Source organism: Procambarus clarkii, chromosome 22 (genome assembly GCF_040958095.1).
Source record: "Procambarus clarkii isolate CNS0578487 chromosome 22, FALCON_Pclarkii_2.0, whole genome shotgun sequence".
Classification (NCBI taxonomy): Eukaryota; Metazoa; Arthropoda; class Malacostraca; order Decapoda; family Cambaridae; genus Procambarus; species Procambarus clarkii.
This window is the reverse complement of record NC_091171.1, coordinates 13,311,047-13,338,581: the sequence shown is the minus strand read 5'-3', so window position 1 is coordinate 13,338,581 and position 27,535 is coordinate 13,311,047. Positions and strand designations below refer to the sequence as shown.

Below are 27,535 nucleotides of genomic sequence, written 5' to 3'. Positions count from 1 at the left end.
TCCCCGGTGTGTTGTGACAGTCCCCGGTGTGTTGTGACAGTCCCCGGTGTGTTGTGACAGTCCCCGGTGTGTTGTGACAGTCCCCGGTGTGTTGTGACAGTCCCCGGTGTGTTGTGACAGTCCCCGGTGTGTTGTGACAGTCCCCGGTGTGTTGTGACAGTCCCCGGTGTGTTGTGACAGTCCCCGGTGTGTTGTGACAGTCCCCGGTGTGTTGTGACAGTCCCCGGTGTGTTGTGACAGTCCCCGGTGTGTTGTGACAGTCCCCGGTGTGTTGTGACAGTCCCCGGTGTGTTGTGACAGTCCCCGGTGTGTTGTGACAGTCCCCGGTGTGTTGTGACAGTCCCCAGTGTGTTGTGACAGTCCCCGGTGTGTTGTGACAGTCCCCGGTGTGTTGTGACAGTCCCCGGTGTGTTGTGACAGTCCTGTGTTGTGACAGTCCTCAGTGTTGTGACAGTCCTCAGTGTTGTGACAGTCCTCAGTGTTGTGACAGTCCTCAGTGTTGTGACAGTCCCAGTGTTGTGACAGTCCCAGTGTTGTGACAGTCACCAGTGTTGTGACAGTCCCCGGTGTGTTGTGACAGTCCCCGGTGTGTTGTGACAGTCACCAGTGTTGTGACAGTCCCAGTGTTGTGACAGTCCTCAGTGTTGTGACAGTCCCCGGTGTGTTGTGACAGTCACCAGTGTTGTGACAGTCACCAGTGTTGTGACAGTCACCAGTGTTGTGACAGTCCCAGTGTTGTGACAGTCCTCAGTGTTGTGACAGTCCCAGTGTTGTGACTGTCCCAGTGTTGTGACAGTCCCAGTGTTGTGACAGTCCCAGTGTTGTGACAGTCACCAGTGTTGTGACAGTCCCCGGTGTGTTGTGACAGTCCCCGGTGTGTTGTGACAGTCCCCGGTGTGTTGTGACAGTCCCCGGTGTGTTGTGACAGTCCCCGGTGTGTTGTGACAGTCCCCGGTGTGTTGTGACAGTCCCCGGTGTGTTGTGACAGTCACCAGTGTTGTGACAGTCCCAGTGTTGTGACAGTCACCAGTGTTGTGACAGTCACCAGTGTTGTGACAGTCTCAGTGTTGTGACAGTCCTCAGTGTTGTGACAGTCCCAGTGTTGTGACAGTCACCAGTGTTGTGACAGTCACCAGTGTTGTGACAGTCACCAGTGTTGTGACAGTCTCAGTGTTGTGACAGTCCAAGTGTTGTGACAGTCACCAGTGTTGTGACAGTCACCAGTGTTGTGACAGTCTCAGTGTTGTGACAGTCCTCAGTGTTGTGACAGTCCCAGTGTTGTGACAGTCACCAGTGTTGTGACAGTCACCAGTGTTGTGACAGTCTCAGTGTTGTGACAGTCCCAGTGTTGTGACAGTCCCAGTGTTGTGACAGTCACCAGTGTTGTGACAGTCACCAGTGTTGTGACAGTCACCAGTGTTGTGACAGTCACCAGTGTTGTGACAGTCACCAGTGTTGTGACAGTCTCAGTGTTGTGACAGAGCTAATGGAGCGGGTGGAGCGCCTGGAGGCAGAGAAGGCCAGCCTGCTGCTGCAGATGATACAGCTCCGGGTGGGGCTGGTGGAGCTGGGCGCCGCGGACCAGTACACCAGACACACCCGCGACACCTCCAACAGGTACCTCCTCCCAACGGTAGACTTGGTAGACATATCTACCTCAGTTACTGACTTGAAAATATATCACGAATATATTGATCATACATATCTCTGATTATTGATATAATCACAGTGTGATTGTCGCCCCCACCATGACCTCTGACCCCCGCCCCCCACTCCCTCCAGGTTAGACTTTCCTCTGGAGGCTCCGTCGAGCGGCCTGGCGCCCGCTGGCCGCTCCCCGCCCAGGAATCCTAACCTCTTCGCTGCCAGATTCAGGTCAGTACTCCACGCTTTTTCTCAATTCTCCTGTTTTGGTGGTACTTACAGTAGCGATGAGGACCAGAGTGTATATACCGACCTACAGCAACATGAGAACGTTGAAATCTGAACTATTGAGTCGGACAAACCGGAAAACTATTTTTTACTTGTGTTGCTTTTTAAAACTGAACTAGCCTAACCTTCCTGGGCGTAATGCACGATCTCTGAGGAGTAATGTGTGCTACACTGGGCCTAGGAATATGTAAGTTTGTGTTTTAACTTCATTTATTTTCAATGAATTCCTTACTAGTCAGTATACTACTAAAGTGTAAGAACGTACGAATTCTCACTATTGACGACTGTCACAATAGGTACTCTCTAAACAGGAGGATGGATTGCCCACACACACACACACACACACAAAAGAGGGGGCCTCGCGGCTGAGTGGACAGCGCTCGGGGATCGTAGTCCAAACCCCGAATTCGACTTCCGGGTTCGATTACCGGAAGAGGAAACAAATGGACAAAGTTTCTTTCACCCTAATGCCTCTGTTCACCTAGCTGTAAATAGGTATCTGGGAGGTAGACAGCTGCTACGGGCTGCTTCATGGGGATGTGTGTGTACTCGCCTATTTGTGCTTGCGGGGGTTGAGCTTTGGCTCTTTGGTCCCGCCTCTCAACTGTCAATCAACTGGTGTACAGATTCCTGAGCCTACTGGGCTCTATCATATCTACATTTGAAACTGTGTATGGAGTCAGCCTCCACCACATCACTTCCTAATGCATTCCATTTACTAACTACTCTGACACTGAAAAAATTATTTCTAATGTCTCTGTGGCTGATTTGGGTACTAAGTTTCCACCTGTGTCCCCTTGTTCGTGTTCCACCCGTGCTGAAGAGTTTGTCTTTGTCCACCCTGTCAATTCCCCTGATATTTTTATTCCAGGGATATTCATGCGCGGGCCCTAAGCCTCTGGCTGGCCCACTAAGTGTTGCTTGTTTCTGTTTTACTTGGGCGGAGTATGAGTATTTATGACTCGTATGGTCGCTTCAGTAAGATGATGTCCCATGTGTTTAACAACTTCGTCTGCTCTGTTGAATCTAATTTGAAATCTTAGTGGGTTTGTAACTGTGCAATGTGTTAGATAATGTTCCAGTGGTCTGTTGTGGCTGTAACTGTGCACTGTGTTAGATAATGTTCCAGTGGTCTGTTGTGGCTGTAACTGTGCACTGTGTTAGATAATGTTCCAGTGGTGTGTCGGGCATTTCTCCACAGTGTTGACATTTCCTCTCATCTTCCGGAACCTGTAAGCCTATTTTCCCTGCACATGAGTATCCAAGCCTGATGCGATGTAAGTGTACTTCTGTTGTTCTATTGTTCCCTTTCATCAAACTAAGTGGTTCATAGTAGGTTGAATTCTTGCACCAACCCGCAGATCCTGATGTTGCAACTGCTGTGTTGTGGTCACTGTACATCTTTTGCATTGCTCTGTTTCTAATTACTTTCTTAATCTGTGATAAACTCTGTGGTATGTAAATGTCTACATTTCTTCTCTTAGTTGCAAGTTTTGCAGCTTCGTTTGCAATGTCATTTCTTATTATTCCCACATGACTTGGCACCCAGTTGATAAGTTGATAAGTATAGTTTTACCTGTCACAGGTGTGGCATCTATACTTATACTTACGAAATGAACGGTATGGTAAACAACACAGCTCAATTCCAACACAATGTCACACTAAATAATTCAATAAAAATATAATAAATCGAAATCTATGAAAATAAAATTTATCAATGCAATCGGAAACACTGAAATGGTATTCGTGACATATTTAGTATAGCGTGCATGTTGCTATTATGTGCAACAAATGGCGCTGTTTTTCAAAAAACGCCTAGTAGCTACCTAGTAGAGTTCTGGCTACCTAGTAGCCAGAAGTCACTTCTCAGCCTACTATGCAAGGCCCAATTTGCCTAATAAGCCAAGTTTTCATGAATTAATTGTTTTTCGACTACCTAACCTACCTAACCTAACCTAACTTTTTCCGCTACCTAACCTAACCTAACCTATAAAGATAGGTTAGGTTAGGTTAGGTAGGGTTGGTTAGGTTTGGTCATATATCTACGTTAATTCAAACTCCAATAAAAAAAAATTGACCTCGTACATAATGAAATGGTTAGATTTATCATTTCATAAGAAAAAAAATTAGAGAAAATATATTAATTCAGGAAAACTTGGCTTATTAGGCAAATCGGGCCTTGCATAGTAGGCCGAGAAGTGCGTTCTGGCTACTAGGTACGACATATATATATATATATATATATATATATATTATATATATATATATTATATATATATATATATATATATATATATATATATATATATATATATATATATATATATATATATATATATATATATATATTACACCAATGTAATGTGTGGTGTGGATGCTCATATTACAACAAGGTCAGCCCATCCTCCTGGATGATGATACTGTCTTGATCCACCAGTCTGTGGTGGAACGTACAAATAGCGACTGTTGCAGCAAACAATGTTCGCGTGTTTACTACTAATTGTGTAGCGAGTACGGGAAGTAAACACGAAACATAACCACTCCGAGGCCTAGTGTAGTACACACCCACACGTGTGTACTATAATACACTTGAGACAGCGTATATTAGGCCTAGGGGTTTCATTGGACAATTGCATACAAGAGTTACATTCTTGTAAAGCCACTAGTACGCGTAGCGTTTCGGGCAGGTCCTTAACCCTAATTTCCCCGGAATGCGACCCGCCGAATCGTTTAACAACCAGGTACCCATTCACTGCTGGGTGAACAGAGGCTACAGTTAAGGATTGGCGCCCGGTCAATCCTCCCCGGCCAGGATTCGAACCCAAGGCAAGGCGCTTGCGAAACGCCAAGCGAGTATCTTACCACTGCGCCACAGAGACTGCTTATTAGAGACTGAAATTAGGCTTTGTTATTTGGTTACTTCAGTACCTTTTAGCGTCACTTGGGCTCATTCAGTAGTACAAAATGTCAACTTTTTGGTCTCCAACAGTACATTTTTGTACGTTTGATCAAATACATGTTATAAATAGTATAATTTTAGAAGGATGGGCTAACATATATACGTAACATAGTCATAATATAGTTCATATATGCACTATGTTAAGCCTATAGATTATAGCTAGGGCCGAGACAGGTTAGGATATTACTGTCTTCGTTTTTGTTCCTTGATATAGTGTGTAATATATGTTCTATGTTGACTATATTTCCTAATAATGTATTGGTAAACTTTGTGGTGACCCGTGTGTGGTGACCCGTGTGTGGTGACCCGTGTGTGGTGACCCGTGTGATGATGACCCGTGTGATGATGACCCGTGTGATGATGACCCGTGTGATGATGACCCGTGTGATGATGACCCGTGTGATGATGACCCGTGTGATGATGACCCGTGTGATGATGACCCGTGTGATGATGACCCGTGTGTGGTGACCCGTGTGCTGCAGGCCGGTGGACTGCGCCGACTACCTCCAGCTGGGCCACACCACCAGCGGGGTCTACAAGATCTACCCCTTCAGGTACGTCCTTCTCCAACTCGCTATTCAAGTCAGTTCTTTATTTTTTAACACCGATATCCCCGCCCATCTTCCTCTTTTGGTGGTACTTATAGTAACGATCATAGTATATATACCAACCTACAACAAAATTATTAAGTAGAAATCGGCACTATTGAGTTGGGCAAACCAAAAAAATTTCTTGTGTACCTTAGACAAATTAAACTAACCTATCCTAATTTCCCTAGACATAATAGAGGATATCTGAGGCCTAACATAGTACACAAGTGTGCTTAAGTGTGTGTTTTAGCTTCATTTATTTTAAAAAATCCCTACTAGTCAGTATACTACTTAAAGCTGAGAACTACGAATTCGTGACTATTTACGACTGTCACAATAGGTACTGTCTAAATAAAAGGATGGGTCGCAGCATATTACGAGGGGCTCTGATATATATTTAAATGAAAAAATATGATGCATTTCACATTGAATATTACTTTTGGCACTGAAGCTAATTTTGACCAAGGTAGCCGGTACCATTCGTGTCACAGCCACACAAACTTTGCCCCATAAAACTCTGAGGTCTGAAATGTGAGTTCATTGTCCATAGTGTTTTCCAACTGATGTTTTGGATGTTATCGACGTTGATTCAACATCGTAATTGTTGATTCATTTTAATCAACAAACTACAACATGATTAGCATGTTCTACCCCCCCTCCCCCCCCTTGGACAGGAAGCAGGAGGGGGTTAGGAAAGGAAAGGTCATTTTCATGAGGAAACACCAAGCTTTATAGTGGGAGGGAGCGGAGGAGGAGGGAGGGGGAGAACAGAGAGAAGGAAGGAGGAGGGAGGGTGAGAGATGGAGCGAGGCAGAGTGGGAGACAGGGAATATGGCAGAGTGGGAGGGTGGTGGTTGTTTAAGAGTCAGCTACTGGGAACAAAAAGTTGTAAGTAGCACGGGCTATGGTGAGCCCGTAGTGGTCTTACCTGGCAAAGGAGCGGGGCTGTAACTGTGAGTGGGAGGAATGGAGAATGGGAGAGGAGAAGGAGGTGGGAGAATGGAAGGGAAGAAGGGAGAGAGAAACAGGCTACCGCCGGGTACCCCTCCCCCCATTTCTAGTACCAGATACAGCAAAGCACAGTTGGAACACATGTGGAGGGAGTACAGTACACAGTTGGAACACATGTGGAGTGAGTACTGTACACAGTTGGAACACATGTGGAGTGAGTACAGTACACAGTTGGAACACATGTGGAGTGAGTACAGTACACAGTTGGAACACATGTGGAGTGAGTACAGTACACAGTTGGAACACATGTGGAGTGAGTACAGTACACAGTTGGAACACATGTGGAGTGAGTACAGTACACAGTTGGAACACATGTGGAGTGAGTACTGTACACAGTTGGAACACATGTGGAGTGAGTACAGTACACAGTTGGAACACATGTGGTGTGAGTACAGTACACAGTTGGAACACATGTGGAGTGAGTACACTACACAGTTGGAACACATGTGGAGTGAGTACTGTACACGGAACACATGTGGAGTGAGTACAGTACACAGTTGGAACACATGTGGAGTGAGTACAGTACACAGTTGGAACACATGTGGAGTGAGTACTGTACACAGTTGGAACACATGTGGAGTGAGTACAGTACACAGTTGGAACACATGTGGAGTGAGTACAGTACACAGTTGGAACACATGTGGAGTGAGTACAGTACACAGTTGGAACACATGTGGAGTGAGTACAGTACACAGTTGGAACACATGTGGAGTGAGTACAGTACACAGTTGGAACACATGTGGAGTGAGTACAGTACACAGTTGGAACACATCACTATCTAGTGGCCTCGATAATGACAGGAAGCCGGCAGCTTGTCAAAGGTTTCCCCCATTTGTCCTAATGATTTTAAAATTCAGCAGTTTTGGTATTTACAATTTGGGCGGGTAGGCGGCTCCATGGGTGAACCCTGTTTTCAGCCCTGTGGGTGAAGATCATCATCTGTTCTCAGTCCAACACTCTGGCTTGTTGAGCTTGAAACCTTTGCTCCTTGTTTGTGTTACATCTGACCTTTTGAACCACTTGTCTGGATCAATCTCCTCCATTTTTGTGTTAGTATATTAAAAGTTTCAGTGAGAAGATCCGTGTCACGTCTGGCTTACAATATTTAGTCAGGAGGCTATCAATCATTTCTGGCACCAGGGTCGACTCCCTTCACGAAGGATTTTTGTTGCCTGGTGTTGAACTTTCTCCGAAGCAGCTGTGTGTTTCTGAAGACGAGGTCTCCAGGCTTGGGTACAATAACCCAACGCACCAGAGATTTATACTTTTATATTTACCTTCTTTTCCCTGAAGTCAAAGATTCGTTTCATTATTCCTAGGATTTGGGTTGCTTGAGACAGTGACGTTGGGCACCGTGCTGGACTTGTAGGTACACGTCTTCAACATCATGCACACATTATTACCAGTAAAGACATAATGGTGCTACATAGTGTCCCCGGCTTGCTGCCTTCTGATACTTACATTGAAAGTTTAGGATCATGAGGGCATTTATAATCTTCAATATTTGTAATATATATATAATACCAGGGTCAAGAAACATTTATAGGATCAATATTTTATCATATTTTCAGCGAGTATCTCGCTTACTCCTCCCTCGTTTATAGCATTAGCTTGGGAAGTCTTAGTGAATTATTTAATAAAACTATTTAAGAGAACACGTGATACCGTGTGTTCTGGCGGGGGTCAGCAACCGACCTCACAAACACGGGCATCGTCGTTGATAACACACGTGCAGGCGATTAGTCACAATAACGTGGCTAAAGTATGTTGACCAGACCACACACTAGAAGGTGAAGGGACGACGACGTTTCGGTCCGTCCTGGACCATTCTCAAGTCGACCATTCTCACAATCGACTTGAGAATAGTCCAGGACGGTCCAAAACGTCGTCGTCCCTTCACCTTGTAGTGTGTGGTCTGGTCACCATTAACACATGTAATGCCTCCGACGTCCTGGACGATAGCTGCCGCTGCACCAGGCCTGTGGAGGTGTGGTGCGACATGGAGACCGACGGGGGCGGCTGGACGGTGTTCCTGGCCAGGAACAACCTCACCAAGCATGAAAACTTCAACCGCACGTGGAGCGACTACCGGGAGGGCTTCGGCAACGCCTCTGGCGAGTACTGGCTGGGTAGGTCCTCTCCTCAACCTCACTACTTCGGTAACTCTTAGTGTTATTAAGGCAACATCAGAACAGCTTTACAACCATTACCACATATTAATAACTTTACAAGGGTTAAAAAGAAAAAAATGACTATTATATATATATATATATATATATATATATATATTAGTATATTTTGGTAGCAGTCTTTCCTGTAGACATATATTATTAAATATGACCGAATAAGTAAGATTAATAATTCTAACACGAATTTTCTCAATCTTTCGTACATTTCTTTTCACTGTTGGAGGTAAATCAAAAATCAATTCTCCAAAATTCATTTTTATTTCTAGTCTGACGCGACACGAGCGCGTTTCGTAAAACTTATTACATTTTCAAAGACTTTTAGTTTACAAATACACAACTGAATAGAACTTACACATCTCCTGGTTTCGTTTATATCTACATTTGAGTGAGGTGGATGGGGTGAGGTGGCATTAATAGGGTATTAATTTCATCAACACAAGACAGAACAAGAGGTGGCATTAATAGGGTATTAATTTCATCAACACAAGACAGAACACGAAACAATGGGTATTGAAATGGAAGTGATTGTAGAAAGCCTATTGGTCCATATTTCTTGATGCTTCTATATTGGAGCGGAGTCTTGAGGTGGGTAGAATGTAGTTGTGCATTAATTGGCTGTTGATTGGTGGTGTTGACTTCTTAATGTGTAGTGCCTCGCAAACGTCAAGCCGCCTGCTATCGATGATTTCTGTGTTGTTTACTAGGATTTCTCTGGCTATGGTTTAGTTGTGGGAAGAGATTATATGTTCCTTAATGGAGCCCTGTTGTTTATGCATCGTTAAACGCCTAAAAAGAGATGTTGTTGTCTTGCCTATATACTGGGTTTTTTGGAGCTTACAGTCCCCAAGTGGGCATTTGAAGGCATAGACAACGTTAGTCTCTTTTAAAGCGTTCTGCTTTGTGTCTGGAGAGTTTCTCATGAGTAGGCTGGCCGTTTTTCTGGTTTTATAGTAAATGGTCAGTTGTATCCTCTGATTTTTGTCTGTAGGGATAACGTTTCTATTAACAATATCTTTCAGGACCCTTTCCTCTGTTTTATGAGCTGTGGAAAAGAAGTTCCTGTAAAATAGTCTAATAGGTTGCATGGCGTTTCACTTTCCTTCTTATGATGTCTTCGACGAAACCATTGGAGAAGCCGTTGTTGACTAGGACCTGCCTTACCCTACAGAGTTCTTCGTCGACTTGCTTCCATTCTGAGCTGTGGCTTAGAACGCATATGTCGACCGTGCTCTAAGCCACAGCTCAGAATGGAAGCAAGTCGACGAAGAACTCTGTAGGGTAAGGCAGGTCCTAGTCAACAACGGCTTCTCCAATGGTTTCGTCGAAGACATCATAAGAAGGAAAGTGAAACGCCATGCAACCTATTAGACTATTTTACAGGAACTTCTTTTCCACAGCTCATAAAACAGAGGAAAGGGTCCTGAAAGATATTGTTAATAGAAACGTTATCCCTACAGACAAAAATCAGAGGATACAACTGACCATTTACTATAAAACCAGAAAAACGGCCAGCCTACTCATGAGAAACTCTCCAGACACAAAGCAGAACGCTTTAAAAGAGACCAACGTCGTCTATGCCTTCAAATGCCCACTTGGGGACTGTAAGCTCCAAAAAACCCAGTATATAGGCAAGACAACAACATCTCTTTCTAGGCGTTTAACGATGCATAAACAACAGGGCTCCATTAAGGAACATATAATCTCTTCCCACAACCAAACCATCGCCAGAGAAATCCTAGTAAACAACACAGAAATCATCGATAGATACAGCGATAGCAGGCGGCTTGACGTTTGCGAGGCACTACACATTAAGAAGTCAACACCACCAATCAACAGCCAATTAATGCACAACTACATTCTACCCACCTCAAGACTCCGCTCCAGTATAGAAGCATCAAGAAATATGGACCAATAGGCTTTCTACAATCACTTCCATTTCAATACCCATTGTTTCGTGTTCTGTCTTGTGTTGATGAAATTAATACCCTATTAATGCCACCTCTTGTTCTGTCTTGTGTTGATGAAATTAATACCCTATTAATGCCACCTCACCCCATCCACCTCACTCAAATGTAGATATAAACGAAACCAGGAGATGTGTAAGTTCTATTCAGTTGTGTATTTGTAAACTAAAAGTCTTTGAAAATGTAATAAGTTTTACGAAACGCGCTCGTGTCGCGTCAGACTAGAAATAAAAATGAATTTTGGAGAATTGATTTTTGATTTACCTCCAACAGTGAAAAGAAATGTACGAAAGATTGAGAAAATTCGTGTTAGAATTATTAATCTTACTTTTTCGGTCATATTTAATAATATATGTCTACAGGAAAGACTGCTACCAAAATATACTAATATATATATATATATATATATATATATATATATATATATATATATATATATATATATATATATATATATATTAAATATATATATATATATATATATACTAATATATATAATATACTAATATATATAATATATATATATATATATATATATATATATATATATATATATATATATATATATATATATATATATATATATATATATATATATATATATATATAATATGCAAACAAGCCTGAATGGTCCCCAGGACTATATGCAACTGAAAACTCACACCCCAGAAGTGACTCAAACCCATACTGCCAGGAGCACTCTGCTGGTGTACAGGACACCTTAGCCACCCGACCAGACAAAATGTCCGGTCATATTTTGTCTGGTCGGGTGGCCAAGGTGTCCTGTACGCCAGCAGGTGTTATTACTACCACGTGTGCCCGTGTACAGGTAACGTGATCTAACACACCAGGTGCTATAACTACCACGTGTACAGGTAACGTGATCTAACACACCAGGTGCTATAACTACCACGTGTACAGGTAACGTGATCTAACACACCAGGTGCTATAACTACCACGTGTACAGGTAACGTGATCTAACACACCAGGTGCTATAACTACCACGTGTACAGGTAACGTGATCTAACACACCAGGTGCTATAACTACCACGTGTACAGGTAACGTGATCTAACACACCAGGTGCTATAACTACCACGTGTACAGGTAACGTGATTTAACACACCAGGTGCTATAACTACCACGTGTACAGGTAACGAGAACCTACACACTATGACGTACAACCGCGCCTACACCCTGCGTATGGACTTCCGCCTGACGGACGGCACGGACAAGTGGGGAGAATGGCCAGAGTTCGTCGTGGATGATGAGGCTGCACTGTGAGTTATTATTGGCTTGTGTTCTCTCACTGATCATGTCAGCTCTCAACTACACTGATCATGTCAGCTCTCAACTACACTGTTCATGTCAGCTCTCAACTACACTGATCATGTCAGCTCTCAACTACACTGTTCATGTCAGCTCTCAACTACACTGATCATGTCAGCTCTCAACTACACTGATCATGTCAGCTCTCAACTACACTGTTCATGTCAGCTCTCAACTACACTGATCATGTCAGCTCTCAACTACACTGATCATGTCAGCTCTCAACTACACTGATCATGTCAGCTCTTAACTACACTGATCATGTCAGCTCTCAACTACACTGTTCATGTCAGCTCTCAACTACACTGATCATGTCAGCTCTCAACTACACTGATCATGTCAGCTCTCAACTACACTGTTCATGTCAGCTCTCAACTACACTGATCATGTCAGCTATCAACTACACTGATCATGTCAGCTCTCAACTACACTGATCATGTCAGCTCTCAACTACACGGATCATGTCAGCTCTCAACTACACTGATCATGTCAGCTCTCAACTACACTGATCATGTCAGCTCTCAACTACACTGATCATGTCAGCTCTCAACTACACTGATCATGTCAGCTCTCAACTACACTGATCATGTCAGCTCTCAACTACACGGATCATGTCAGCTCTCAACTACACGGATCATGTCAGCTCTCAACTACACTGATCATGTCGGCTCTCAACTACACTGATCATGTCAGCTCTCAACTACACTGATCATGTCAGTTCTCAACTACACTCAGTTTTATCTTGAGCTAATTTTATCTCTGTTATTTGCATTTAGCAAATTATTCTACATTTCGAAATATTAATGTTATAAAGAACCAGAAGTGAACAATGTGAGATTCTTCACGTGTGGATGTGTAGTGTTAATATCAAGACTAATGTTCTGGGTTATATATGCACAAAGACTAGGAGGCATTTAACCACCTTTAGAAAACATTTCACAAACTGCAGCAAAAGTCAAGGAAAAGTTTGCAGGTGTTCTCATAACTTGGTTTACTAATGAGGCCTCAGTTTGCAGGTGTTCTCAAACTTGGTTTACTAATGAGGCCTCAGTTTGCAGGTGTTCTCATAACTTGGTTTACTAATGAGGCCTCAACTGCAAAGTAAAATGTGACGGCTGTCGGATTTTACTTGTGGGATTTATTTAATTTCTTGAATTTAATTAATAAATTTATTCACTTAAATAGATATTTAACTTTATCTGTTGTTTAAAGCAGGGGACTGTATCTTAAAACTCCACACAAATATATCCCAAAAAACTTGGGGGTTTTATATTTAGAAACTGACTATGTTAGAGCAATTGATTACATTGATTAAATTAGTTAAGTCTAATTTAAATCCAATAAGTCAAATTACCTTGCTCTAGCCTTAAATGAATGATACAAAACACCTTAGCTGTTGTGGGAAGTTGCAGTTGAGGGCCACAAGGACATGACGGCATTAGTCACCAGGCTGGGGGCCGGTGGCTGAGCGGACAGAATACTGGACGCATGATCCTGTGGTCCCGGATTCGATCCCGGACGTCGGAGAGAAACAATGGGCAGAGTTTCTTTCATCCTGATGCCCCTGTTACCTAGCAGTAAATAGGTTCCTGGGAGTCAGTCAGCTGTCACGGGCTGCTTCCTGGAGATGGAGGCCTGGTCGAGGACCGGGCCGCGGGGACACTAAGCCCCGAAATCATCTCAAGATAGTCTCTGGAGACGAACACGGTGCTAACTTCTCCGTCACTGCTCAATTTACCTGTCAACATCTTGCAGTGTAAAATCGCCTGAACACTGTTGGTTTAGATTGCATTAAGAACTTAAATGAGTGATAATAATTATTTAAAGTGATTGTAATATACGCTCACCACTTAGTATTAAGCCTGCATCATAACCTAGATGGAAAAGCTCAACCACTACATTGCTGAATGGGAACGCATGTACTTCCCAGGAACTGATGACGATGATACGAGGTGCACAGCGTCGCAAGGCTGACATGTTACAGACAATACTCGCTCTGGCAGCCGTGTCGTCGGCTTAGTTCTCCAATATGGCCGCCGCCTCCTTCCCTCACGAACGCGTTTTCTAAACGTTTATAATTTATGTAATTCAGGGAAGGACTGGATATTCATTTTACATTCTTTGAGATCAGTTTAAATTAATTTTGTCAAAATAATATATGCATAAACCAGTCTTCAGACAGTACGCATTAATTGTTAAATCAGACGCAAATTCGTTGTTACTCAAAATTTGCTGACGTGGCAGCCGAATTTCTCACGAATGAGTGGAAGAATAAATCGTAATTCTTCCATATTAAATTAAATTTTAACTACAAGTTAATCTTAATAATTATTCACAGCAATTAAAAGAAATTGTCTTTACTTGTGTATGTGCTTTATACTGGAAATTAGGTAAATTATGTAAAACTAGATGGAGAAATATTCCCCAACGGCTTTTTTTTTTAGTCACAATCACAGGTATACACAGCAATGTGCTGCTACCCAACTTTATATGAAAGATTACACATGCCGATGGTGCTCTTGTTCTACTGGCCTAGGAAGCACAGGAACAGGTTTGACGAAGGCACGTCCAAGGTCACCTTCCACATTCTGTCGAGACCTTATCTTAGTTGTCACGAGCAGCTGGAACATCCAGATTCACACAAATATGTTGCTGGTATAAGTGAAAGAGAGCAAACAGCTTCTTAAGACTTCATCCTTAAGACTAAATCCACTTAAGACATATCTGGAACTAAAAATCTTAACTTCATTTTGTGGTGATGCGAGGTGTTCCACTAATATAATGGCCACCTGTCCCGCATGACAGCCGTCCCGCATGACACCCGTCCCGCATGACAGCCGTCCCGCATGACAGCCGTCCCGCATGACAGCCGTCCCGCATGACAGCCGTCCCGCATGACACCCGTCCCGCATGACACCCGTCCCGCATGACACCCGTCCCGCATGACACCCGTCCCGCATGACACCCGTCCCGCATGACACCCGTCCCGCATGACACCCGTCCCGCATGACACCCGTCCCGCATGACACCCGTCCCGCATGACACCCGTCCCGCATGACAGCCGTCCCGCATGACACCCGTCCCGCATGTCAGCCGTCCAGCATGACAGCCGTCCAGCATGACAGCCGTCCAGCATGACAGCCGTCCCGCATGACAGCCGTCCCGCATGACAGCCGTCCCGCATGACAGCCGTCCCGCATGACAGCCGTCCCGCATGACAGCCGTCCCGCATGACAGCCGTCCCGCATGACAGCCGTCCCGCATGACAGCCGTCCAGCATGACAGCCGTCCAGCATGACAGCCGTCCCGCATGACAGCCGTCCCGCATGACAGCCGTCCCGCATGACAGCCGTCCCGCATGACAGCCGTCCCGCATGACAGCCGTCCAGCATGACAGCCGTCCAGCATGACAGCCGTCCCGCATGACAGCCGTCCCGCATGACAGCCGTCCAGCATGACAGCCGTCCAGCATGTCAGCAAGTGTCTTAAACATTGTAACACAGGTTTAGGGTTTCTCTCTCTTTTTCTTCCTTCTTTCTACTCCCTCTACCCGTATTCTTACTTTTATTTCTAAACCAAGGGACTCCAAAACTTTTACCAAAGCCAACTCCACGCCACGTGGTCCTAAGACGATTGACCGACTTAGGATTCTACACCCAGTATGACGTGACCTAAGCTCTGAACAAAACCCTAGAGTCACCTCTGCTGCCACCACCAGACCAGTAATACAAGAGCAATGATCGAGGTCTGGATCGATCACGATAATTAATCAACCTAGGGGCTTGATCCCCACTATAAACGATGACCTTGAGTGTGGAATAAATTACACGGTAATGATAATTCCGATTCGATGTTAGAATCGGCGCCCAATGCAACTCTGCCTCGTGTGGACCACGTGACCAGGACAAGTATACACATAAAACACATGGAAACAATAAAATGCAAATTAATAACAAATTTAATTTATTAAAAGAAAACTAAAACAAAATCTAAATGTGTTCACTCCCTATCACTTTAACACTCCCTACTTGACCTGAGTGGCAAATGAGAAGACTATCCCTATAATTAACAATAGCAACTATACCTTGGGCGACCACAGCTCTAGGTGTTGGGTGGTCTTGGGGAGAGGTAAGATGTTTGACCTCTCCCAGCTGCTCCCGTATTCACACTGATTTGTCCTCGTCTGGCCTAGCCCAGACTAGAACCTTGTATCCTTCCGCCTATTCAAAGTTCTACCCAGTTACTAGCAAGGTTTAAGTTATAACAATTAACCTCTGTTGTACTTAATTGATCCAGACTGGTTGAATTATTTTACTGAATTAAATTACACAAGCCTCTAACGGCAGAGCTGTTCCCGATCACAAAGATGGTTATTAAAACTTTGAGAAATAGTAGACCTGTCAACCCCTGATGACCTATGACCGCCGGTCACTCCGCTTTAAAAGTTAGATCTGATTCGTGACGTCACTGATGGTGACTTAAACTCAATAATTAGAATACTCTTGATATTGTACCCAGTACTATTATACAATACAATTTTAATGCAAAATGAATAAAGGCTAATTTTCTCTAAATTACTGAATACTATAGGATGATTCATTATACGCAGATATGAACAAAGCGTCGGTTATTTCCACCGCGAATTCCCCTGGGGGTCAGGTCACCATGCGGCTCAGCTTCCCATTCTCTTTTGTCGATAAACCACTCTGGATAATTCATACAACAGCCTAGTTTGTTACAACATGTCAAAATTTCCATTTCTTACGGTTATCTGCCACAGTTCTAGTTACATTAGAGAACTCTTGGTTATGAACGAAGTCGGTGACAACAACATCAACCCCTTGCAAAGATTCATGAAAATATTTATATTAAGCAAGTATATCAAGATAGGCACTTCACATGAGTAACCTATTCTCTATTCCGGATTATTTAACTGTGCATGATACTTGTGACATTACGGCTGAAGAACTCTCTCAGCTCATCCGGTAGGTTAAAAGCTCCACTGGCAACATTTCCCCCATCATAACTACTGGACCTCCGTGTTTCATGATCAGACTCTAGACCTGAGCACACAAGTCTAAACAGCCCCAGTATTGACAGCCCTTCACTTCACGAAGTTGACCATCTTTACTGCGGCATCAATCACTTTGTTTACTTCAGTAGACAGTGTCTTAGAAACTAAAGCAGATCTAAAATATTAGTTACGAGCATCACCGCACGTTAAACTATAGTTATAAGCTTCACTATACATGTAAAAATATTAGCACTAATACTGAAAACCACCAATTTGCATTATTATACTCGTTATTCACAAATAAGCAATACGTCAGGTCCATGTTTGGTCTTACACAGACGTGTACAGTACACAGCCATAACTCTTGACGCCAGATAAAGACGTCTGATACCCCCGAAGACCGGGATCACCTCACCTTGTCCCTGGTGTACCAGACCCCCATCACCTCACCTTGTCCCTGGTGTACTAGACCCCCCATCACCTCACCTTGTCCCTGGTGTACCAGACCCCCATCACCTCACCTTGTCCCTGGTGTACTAGACCCCCATCACCTCACCTTGTCCCTGGTGTACTAGACCCCCCATCACCTCACCTTGTCCCTGGTGTACTAGACCCCCATCACCTCACCTTGTCCCTGGTGTACTAGACCCCCCATCACCTCACCTTGTCCCTGGTGTACTAGACCCCCATCACCTCACCTTGTCCCTGGTGTACTAGACCCCCCATCACCTCACCTTGTCCCTGGTGTACTAGACCCCCATCACCTCACCTTGTCCCTGGTGTACTAGACCCCCCATCACCTCACCTTGTCCCTGGTGTACTAGACCCCCATCACCTCACCTTGTCCCTGGTGTACTAGACCCCCCATCACCTCACCTTGTCCCTGGTGTACTAGACCCCCATCACCTCACCTTGTCCCTGGTGTACCAGACCCCCCATCACCTCACCTTGTCCCTGGTGTACTAGACCCCCATCACCTCACCTTGTCCCTGGTGTACCAGACCCCCCATCACCTCACCTTGTCCCTGGTGTACTAGACCCCCCATCACCTCACCTTGTCCCTGGTGTACTAGACCCCCCATCACCTCACCTTGTCCCTGGTGTACCAGACCCCCCATCACCTCACCTTGTCCCTGGTGTACTAGACCCCCATCACCTCACCTTGTCCCTGGTGTTCTAGACCCCCATCACTTCACCTTGTCCCTGGTGTACTAGACCCCCATCACCTCACCTTGTCCCTGGTGTTCTAGACCCCCATCACCTCACCTTGTCCCTGGTGTACTAGACCCCCATCACCTCACCTTGTCCCTGGTGTTCTAGACCCCCATCACTTCACCTTTTCCCTGGTGTACTAGACCCCCCATCACCTCACCTTGTCCCTGGTGTACTAGACCCCCCATCACCTCACCTTGTCCCTGGTGTACTAGACCCCCCATCACCTCACCTTGTCCCTGGTGTACTAGACCCCCCATCACCTCACCTTGTCCCTGGTGTACTAGACCCCCCATCACCTCACCTTGTCCCTGGTGTACTAGACCATCACCTCACCTTGTCCCTGGTGTACTAGACCCCCATCACCTCACCTTGTCCCTGGTGTACTAGACCCCCATCACTTCACCTTGTCCCTGGTGTACTAGACCCCCCATCACCTCACCTTGTCCCTGGTGTACTAGACCCCCCATCACCTCACCTTGTCCCTGGTGTACTAGACCCCCCATCACCTCACCTTGTCCCTGGTGTACTAGACCCCCCATCACCTCACCTTGTCCCTGGTGTACTAGACCCTCATCACCTCACCTTGTCCCTGGTGTACTAGACCCCCATCACCTCACCTTGTCCCTGGTGTACTAGACCCCCCCATCACCTCACCTTGTCCCTGGTGTACCAGACCCCCCATCACCTCACCTTGTCCCTGGTGTACCAGACCCCCATCACCTCACCTTGTCCCTGGTGTACTAGACCCCCCATCACCTCACCTTGTCCCTGGTGTACTAGACCCCCATCACCTCACCTTGTCCCTGGTGTACCAGACCCCCATCACCTCACCTTGTCCCTGGTGTACTAGACCCCCATCACCTCACCTTGTCCCTGGTGTACTAGACCCCCATCACCTCACCTTGTCCCTGGTGTACTAGACCCCCATCACCTCACCTTGTCCCTGGTGTACTAGACCCCCATCACTTCACCTTGTCCCTGGTGTACTAGACCCCCCATCACCTCACCTTGTCCCTGGTGTACTAGACCCCCCATCACCTCACCTTGTCCCTGGTGTACTAGACCCCCCATCACCTCACCTTGTTCCTGGTGTACTAGACCCCCCATCACCTCACCTTGTCCCTGGTGTACTAGACCCCCATCACCTCACCTTGTCCCTGGTGTACTAGACCCCCATCACCTCACCTTGTCCCTGGTGTACTAGACCCCCCATCACCTCACCTTGTCCCTGGTGTACCAGACCCCCCATCACCTCACCTTGTCCCTGGTGTACCAGACCCCCCATCACCTCACCTTGTCCCTGGTGTACTAGACCCCCCATCACCTCACCTTGTCCCTGGTGTACTAGACCCCCCATCACCTCACCTTGTCCCTGGTGTACCAGACCCCCATCACCTCACCTTGTCCCTGGTGTACTAGACCCCCATCACCTCACCTTGTCCCTGGTGTACTAGACCCCCATCACCTCACCTTGTCCCTGGTGTACTAGACCCCCATCGCCTCACCTTGTCCCTGGTGTACTAGACCCCCCCCCCATCACCTCACCTTGTCCCTGGTGTACTAGACCCCCCATCACCTCACCTTGTCCCTGGTGTACTAGACCCCCCATCACCTCACCTTGTCCCTGGTGTACTAGACCCCCATCACCTCACCTTGTCCCTGGTGTACTAGACCCCCCATCACCTCACCTTGTCCCTGGTGTACTAGACCCCCATCACCTCACCTTGTCCCTGGTGTACTAGACCCCCCCATCACCTCACCTTGTCCCTGGTGTACTAGGCCCCCCATCACCTCACCTTGTCCCTGGTGTACTAGACCCCCATCACCTCACCTTGTCCCTGGTGTACTAGACCCCCATCACCTCACCTTGTCCCTGGTGTACTAGACCCCCCATCACTTCACCTCGTCCCTGGTGTACTAGACCCCCCATCACCTCACCTCGTCCCTGGTGTACTAGACCCCCCCATCACCTCACCTTGTCCCTGGTGTACTAGACCCCCAATCACTTCACCTTGTCCCTGGTGTACTAGACCCCCAATCACTTCACCTTGTCCCTGGTGTACTAGACCCCCATCACCTCACCTTGTCCCTGGTGTACTAGACCCCCATCACCTCACCTTGTCCCTGGTGTACTAGACCCCCATCGCCTCACCTTGTCCCTGGTGTACTAGACCCCCCCCCATCACCTCACCTTGTCCCTGGTGTACTAGACCCCCCATCACCTCACCTTGTCCCTGGTGTACTAGACCCCCCATCACCTCACCTTGTCCCTGGTGTACTAGACCCCCATCACCTCACCTTGTCCCTGGTGTACTAGACCCCCATCACCTCACCTTGTCCCTGGTGTACTAGACCCCCATCACCTCACCTTGTCCCTGGTGTACTAGACCCCCCCATCACCTCACCTTGTCCCTGGTGTACTAGGCCCCCCATCACCTCACCTTGTCCCTGGTGTACTAGACCCCCATCACCTCACCTTGTCCCTGGTGTACTAGACCCCCATCACCTCACCTTGTCCCTGGTGTACTAGACCCCCCATCACTTCACCTCGTCCCTGGTGTACTAGACCCCCCATCACCTCACCTCGTCCCTGGTGTACTAGACCCCCCCATCACCTCACCTTGTCCCTGGTGTACTAGACCCCCAATCACTTCACCTTGTCCCTGGTGTACTAGACCCCCAATCACTTCACCTTGTCCCTGGTGTACTAGACCCCCATCACCTCACCTTGTCCCTGGTGTACTAGACCCCCCATCACCTCACCTTGTCCCTGGTGTACTAGACCCCATCACCTCACCTTGTCCCTGGTGTACTAGACCCCCCATCACTTCACCTTGTCCCTGGTGTACTAGACCCCCATCACCTCACCTTGTCCCTGGTGTACTAGACCCCCCATCACCTCACCTTGTCCCTGGTGTACTAGACCCCCCATCACCTCACCTCGTCCCTGGTGTACTAGACCCCCATCACCTCACCTTGTCCCTGGTGTACTAGACCCCCCATTACTTCACCTTGTCCCTGGTGTACTAGACCCCCCAATCACTTCACCTCGTCCCTGGTGTACTAGACCCCCCATCACTTCACCTCGTCCCTGGTGTACTAGACCCCCCATTACTTCACCTTGTCCCTGGTGTACTAGACCCCCCATCACTTCACCTTGTCCCTGGTGTACTAGACCCCCCATCACTTCACCTCGTCCCTGGTGTACTAGACCCCCCATTACTTCACCTTGTCCCTGGTGTACTAGACCCCCCATCACCTCACCTTGTCCCTGGTGTACTAGACCCCCCCATCACCTCACCTTGTCCCTGGTGTTCTATACCCCCATCACCTCACCTCGTCCCTGGTGTACTAGACCCCCATCACCTCACCTCGTCCCTGGTGTACTTGCAGGTACCGGCTGACCGCCAGCAAGTACAACGCTCTCAGCACCATCGACCACTGCCTCGCCGTCCACACCGGCAAATCCTTCTCCACCTTTGATTATGATAACGACCACACCCCAGGTGAGCAGGTGCTGTGTGGCAGGTGCCGGAGGCTGTGGCAGGTGCCGGAGGCTGTGGGAGGTGCCGGAGGCTGTGGGGGGTGCCGGAGGCTGTGGGGGTGCCGGAGGCTGTGGGAGGTACAGGAGGCTGTGGGAGGTACAGGAGGCTGTGGGAGGTACAGGAGGCTGTGGGAGGTGCCGGAAACTGTGGGAGGTGCCGGAGGCTGTGGGGGGTGCCGGAGGCTGTGGGAGGTACAGGAGGCTGTGGGAGGTGCCGGAAACTGTGGGAGGTGCCGGAGGCTGTGGGAGGTGCCGGAGGCTGTGGGAGGTGCCGGAGGCTGTGGGGGGTGCCGGAAACTGTGGGAGGTGCCGGAAACTGTGGGAGGTGCCGGAGGCTGTGGGAGGTGCCGGAGGCTGTGGGAGGTACAGGAGGCTGTGGGAGGTGCCGGAGGCTGTGGGAGGTGCCGGAGGCTGTGGGAGGTACAGGAGGCTGTACTCACCTAGTTGTACTCACCTAGTTGTACTCACCTAGTTGTGTTTGCGGGGGTTGAGCTCTGGCTCTTTGGTCCCGCCTCTCAACCGTCAATCAACAGGTGTACAGATTCCTGAGCCTATCGGGCTCTATCATATCTACGCTTGAAACTGTGTATGGAGTCAGCCTCCACCACATCACTTCCTAAAGCATTCCATTTGTCAACCACTCTAACACTAAAAAAGTTCTTTCTAATATCTCTGTGGCTCATTTGGGCACTCAGTTTCCACCTGTGTCCCCTTGTGCGTGTTCCCCTTGTGTTAAATAGACTGTCTTTATCTACCCTATCAATTCCCTTCAGAATCTTGACTGTGGTGATCATGTCCCCCTAACTCTTCTGTCTTCCAGCGAAGTGAGGTTTAATTCCCGTAGTCTCTCCTCGTAGCTCATACCTCTCAGCTCGGGTGCTACTCTGGTGGCAAACCTTTGAACCTTTTCCAGGTTAGACTTATCCTTGACTAGATATGGACTCCATGCTGAGGCTGCATACTCCAGGATTGGCCTGACATATGTGGTATACAAAGTTCTGAATGATTCTTTACACAAGTTTCTGAATGCCGTTCGTATGTTGCCAGCCTGGCATATGCCGCTGATGTTATCCGCTTGATATGTGCTGCAGGAGACAGGTCTGGCGTGATATCAACCCCCAAGTCTTTTTCCTTCTCTGACTCCTGAAGAATTTCCTCTCCCAGATGATACCTTGTATCTGGCCTCCTGCTCCCTGCACCTATCTTCATTACATTACATTTGGTTGGGTTAAACTCTAACAACCATTTGTTCGACCATTCCTTCAGCTTGTCTAGGTCTTCTCGAAGCCTCAAACAGTCCTCTTCTGTTTTAATCCTTCTCATAATTTTAGCATCGTCCGCAAACATTGAGAGAAATGAATCGATACCCTCTGGGAGATCATTTACATATATCAGAAACAAGATAGGACCGAGTACAGAGCCCTGTGGGACTCCACTGGTGACTTCACGCCAATCGGAGGTCTCACCCCTCACCGTAACTCTCTGCTTCCTATTGCTTAGATACTCCCTTATCCACTGGAGCACCTTACCAGCTACACCTGCCTGTCTCTCCAGCTTATGTACCAGCCTCTTATGCGGTACTATGTCAAAGGCTTTCCGACAATCCAAGAAAATGCAGTCCGCCCAGCTCTCTCTTTCTTGCTTAATCTTTGTCACCTGATCGTAGAATTCTATCAAGCCTGTAAGGCAAGATTTACCCTCCCTGAACCCATGTTGGCGATTTGTCACGAAGTCCCTTCTCTCCAGATGTGTTACCAGGCTTCTTCTCACGATCTTCTCCATCACCTTGCATGGTATACAAGTCAAGGACACTGGCCTGTAGTACAGTGCCTCTTGCCTGTCGCCCTTTTTGTATATTGGGACCACATTCGCCCTCTTCCATATTTCTGGTAGGTCTCCCGTCTCCAGTGACTTACTATACACTATGGAGAGTGGCAAGCAAAGTGCCTCTGCACACTCTTTCAGTATCCATGGTGAGATCCCATCTGGACCAACAGCCTTTCTAACATCCAGATCCAGCAGGTGTCTCTTGACCTCCTCTCTCGTAATTTCGAACTCTTCCAAGGCCGCCTGGTTTACCTCCCTTTCTCCTAGCACAGTGACCTCACCTTGTTCTATTGTGAAGACCTCCTGGAACCTCTTGTTGAGTTCTTCACACACCTCTCTGTCATTCTCTGTATACCTGTCATCGCCTGTTCGAAGTTTCAATACCTGTTCTTTCACTGTAGTTTTCCTTCTGATGTGACTGTGGAGTAGCTTTGGTTCGGTCTTGGCTTTGTTTGCTATATCATTTTCAAAACTTTTCTCTACTTCTCTTCTCACCCTAACGTACTCATTCCTGGTTCTCTGGTATCTCTCTCTGCTTTCTGGTGTTCTGTTATTCCGGAAGTTCCTCCACGCCCTTTTGTTCAGTTTCTTCGCTTCCATACATGGCCTATTGTACCATGGATTCTTCTGTTGCTTCTCGGATTTTTCCCTTTGGGCCGGGATGAACCTGTTTACTGCCTCCTGACGCTTTTGGGTAACATAGTCCATCATACCCTGTACAGACTTATCTCTGAGGTCTGTGTCCCAAGGTATTTCACTTAGGAAACTTCTCATCTGTTCATAATTTCCCTTTCGGTATGCCAGCCTTTTGATTCCTAGTTCTTTTTTGGGGGAGATAAGTCCTAGCTCTACCAGGTACTCAAAGTTCAATACACTGTGGTCACTCATTCCCAAGGGCACTTCCATCTTAACTTCTCTTATATCCCACTCATTTAGGGTAAATATCAAATCAAGCATTGCTGGTTCATCTTCTCCTCTCATTCTTGTTGGTTCTTTGATGTGCTGGCTTAGAAAGTTTCTTGTTGCCACGTCCAGCAGCTTAGCTCTCCATGTTTCTGGTCCTCCATGCGGGTCTCTGTTCTTCCAATCTATCTTCCCGTGGTTGAAGTCTCCCATAATTAGTAGTCCAGATCCATTCCTGCTAGCAACAGAAGCTGCTCTTTCTATTATGTTAATGGTGGCCATGTTGTTTCTATCATATTCCTGTCTAGGTCTTCTGTCATTTGGTGGTGGATTATATATGACTACAACTATAATTTTTTTCCCTCCATTTGTTACGGTACCTGCTATATAGTCACTGAAACCTTCACAGCCCTGAATATCCATCTCCTCAAAATCCCAGCCTTTTCTTACCAGCAGAGCTACACCACCCCCACCTCTTCCTTCCCTCTCTTTCCTCATAACATAATAGTCCTGTGGGAACACTGCGTTTGTTGTCGTTTTCGTGATCTTTGTTTCTGTGAGGGCTATTATGTCTGGGTTTTCCTCTAGTACCCATTCTCCAAGCTCATTTGCTTTATTTGTAATTCCATCTATGTTAGTGTACATCGCTTTGAGGCTCACTTTCTTCTGTCCCTTCTCAAATCGCCTCCTTGGTGAGTGTTCGGAGGTACAGGAGGCTGTGGGAGGTACAGGAGACTGTGGGAGGTACAGGAGACTGTGGGAGGTACAAGAGGCTGTGGGAGGTGCCGGAGGCTGTGGGAGGTGCCGGAGGCTGTGGGAGGTACAGGAGGCTGTGGGAGGTGCCGGAGGCTGTGGGAGGTGCCGGAGGCTGTGGGAGGTGCCGGAGGCTGTGGGAGGTGCCGGAGGCTGTGGGAGGTACAGGAGGCTGTGGGAGGTACAGGAGGCTGTGGGAGGTACAGGAGACTGTGGGAGGTACAGGAGACTGTGGGAGGTACAGGAGACTGTGGGAGGTACAGGAGACTGTGGGAGGTACAGGAGACTGTGGGAGGTACAGGAGACTGTGGGAGGTACAGGAGGCTGTGGGAGGTACAGGAGGCTGTGGCAGGTACAGGAGGCTGTGGCAGGTACAGGAGCTAGGCTGCGGACGGTACCTGAGAGGTTATAGCAGATCTCCAACTCTGTTCGTGAAGAATATGTATATATTCTGATTAGCATTGTAAATGTGTGGCCACGTCTGTGGTAGAAAACTAATAAAAAAAAACGGTTCCAGGATTGAGGGTGACAACAGTCAAATAGCAACTATTGCTGAACTCTGAACCTCAGCTGAGTAAAGATATTCGAGATCGTAAAGTTTAGATGTGAGGTTTATAATTATCTTTTACTCCGGGAAGAGATCATTGAGCTGGCATAAAATTTATAATGAAATTCCCTCAAAACATTCCTTTATGATGCATTTTTAACACTGACATTTGGCCACAGCCAAGAACTGCGCCGAGGAGAGTAAAGGCGGGTGGTGGTACTACAACTGCGGCACCCTGGACCCCACCATTGCCTTCACCGCCCCGGGCCAGCTCAACACAACCTGCACCTACAAGATGAACAACAAGAAGGTTCCCCTACACGGCCCAAGTCTCCAGATGAAGCTCCGACCCGCCGCTTGCGACAAGACCGTCAAGGCTGTCCACCTGAACGGTTACTCATGCCACGACCACAACGTCTGAGGCTACCGCTGCCCCCACCTCCATCCTGCCTCCCAACAACAACCTTTTAGCTTCAGTAGCGAGTAAATGTTGCATTATTAAATCAAATATTGTTTGCTTCTAAATAGATGTGCAGAATACTCGGTTAAAATAAAAAACGAACACAGATTTTAAGCTTTGCTTCCCGGGCATCCTGGAGACACCCGTGTACTCTGCCCTTGCTCCATGACCGAACACTTCAACATCAGACCTGATAAGAGCGCGTGTAAACAACCATTGCTGTAAACAACCGATGCTCGAAAGGCGGGATCCAAGAGTCAATGTTCGATCCTGCACAGACAACTAGGTGAGTACAAATAGGTGAGCACACACACACACACACAATGTGTGTGTGTGTGTGTGTGTGTGTGTGTGTGTGTGTGTGTGTGTGTGTGTGTGTGTGTGTGTGTGTGTGTGTGTGTGCTCACCTATTTGTACTCACCTAGTTGTCTGTGCAGGATCGAACATTGACTCTTGGATCCCGCCTTTCGAGCATCGGTTGTTTACAGCAATGGCTCCTGTCCTATTTTCCTATCATACCTACTTTTAAAAGTATGAAAAGTATTTGCTTCCACAACCTGTTCCACAAGTGCATTCCATTTTCCCACTACTCTCACGCTAAAAGAACACTTCCTAACATCTCTGTGACTCATCTGAGTTTCCAGCTTCCACCCATGTCCCCTCGTTCTGTTACTATTCCGTGTGAATATTTCGTCTATGTCCACTTTGTCAATGCCCCTCAGTATTTTATACGTTCATATCATATCCCCCCTCTCCCTTCTTTTTTCTAGTATCGTAAGGCTCATTTCCTTCAGGCGCTCTTCATATCCCATCCCTCGTAACGTTGGGACGAATCTCGTTGCAAACTTCTGAACCTTTTCCAGTTTCCTTATGTAGATATTATTGTACAAGCAGATAAAGATAAATCACGACTGTTGATACTGGGGGACTTCAACTTTAGAGCAATAGACTGGGAGGCCTATGAAGTAAGAACGGAGGACTTTTGGACATGCAGATTTGTGAACCTCATTCTGGAGACATTCTTGTATCAACACGTCAAGCAGGCCACAAGAACTGAGGGAAGGAGATGTACCGTCAGTACTGGATCTAGTATTCACCAGGAAAGAAGAAGAGATATTTGACATCCAGTACCTTCCTCCCTTGGGAAAGAGTGATCACGACCTGTTAGACATTAAATATGCTTTAAGATATCATCTAGAAGAAAATGGGAACATTGAAACAGTTGATAAACTCGATTTAAAGAGAGGTCACTATGGGAACTTCAAATTTTTTTTAATGAGTGTAGTTGGACAAACTTGTT

At 46.8% G+C, this 27,535-nt stretch overlaps 1 protein-coding gene across 4 annotated transcripts in view; it reads left to right on the top strand.

The window, feature by feature from the left end:
- Window positions 1–26,343, top strand: part of LOC123757514 (angiopoietin-4) — a 40,165-nt gene extending 13,822 nt beyond the window's left edge. For 2 of the 4 annotated variants that reach the window (XM_069329459.1, XM_045741223.2), the window contains 7 exons: window positions 1,482–1,617; window positions 1,783–1,875; window positions 5,374–5,445; window positions 8,455–8,621; window positions 11,797–11,923; window positions 21,595–21,707; window positions 25,955–26,343. In XM_069329459.1, coding sequence (XP_069185560.1) covers window positions 1,482–1,617; window positions 1,783–1,875; window positions 5,374–5,445; window positions 8,455–8,621; window positions 11,797–11,923; window positions 21,595–21,707; window positions 25,955–26,196 — 950 coding nt within the window. In that variant the 3' untranslated portion in view covers window positions 26,197–26,343. The remainder of the gene's footprint in view (window positions 1–1,481; window positions 1,618–1,782; window positions 1,876–5,373; window positions 5,446–8,454; window positions 8,622–11,796; window positions 11,924–21,594; window positions 21,708–25,954) is intronic. The other 2 variants (XM_045741230.2, XM_069329460.1) reach the window with 2 other exon arrangements.
- The last annotated feature ends 1,192 nt before the right edge of the window (window positions 26,344–27,535 follow it).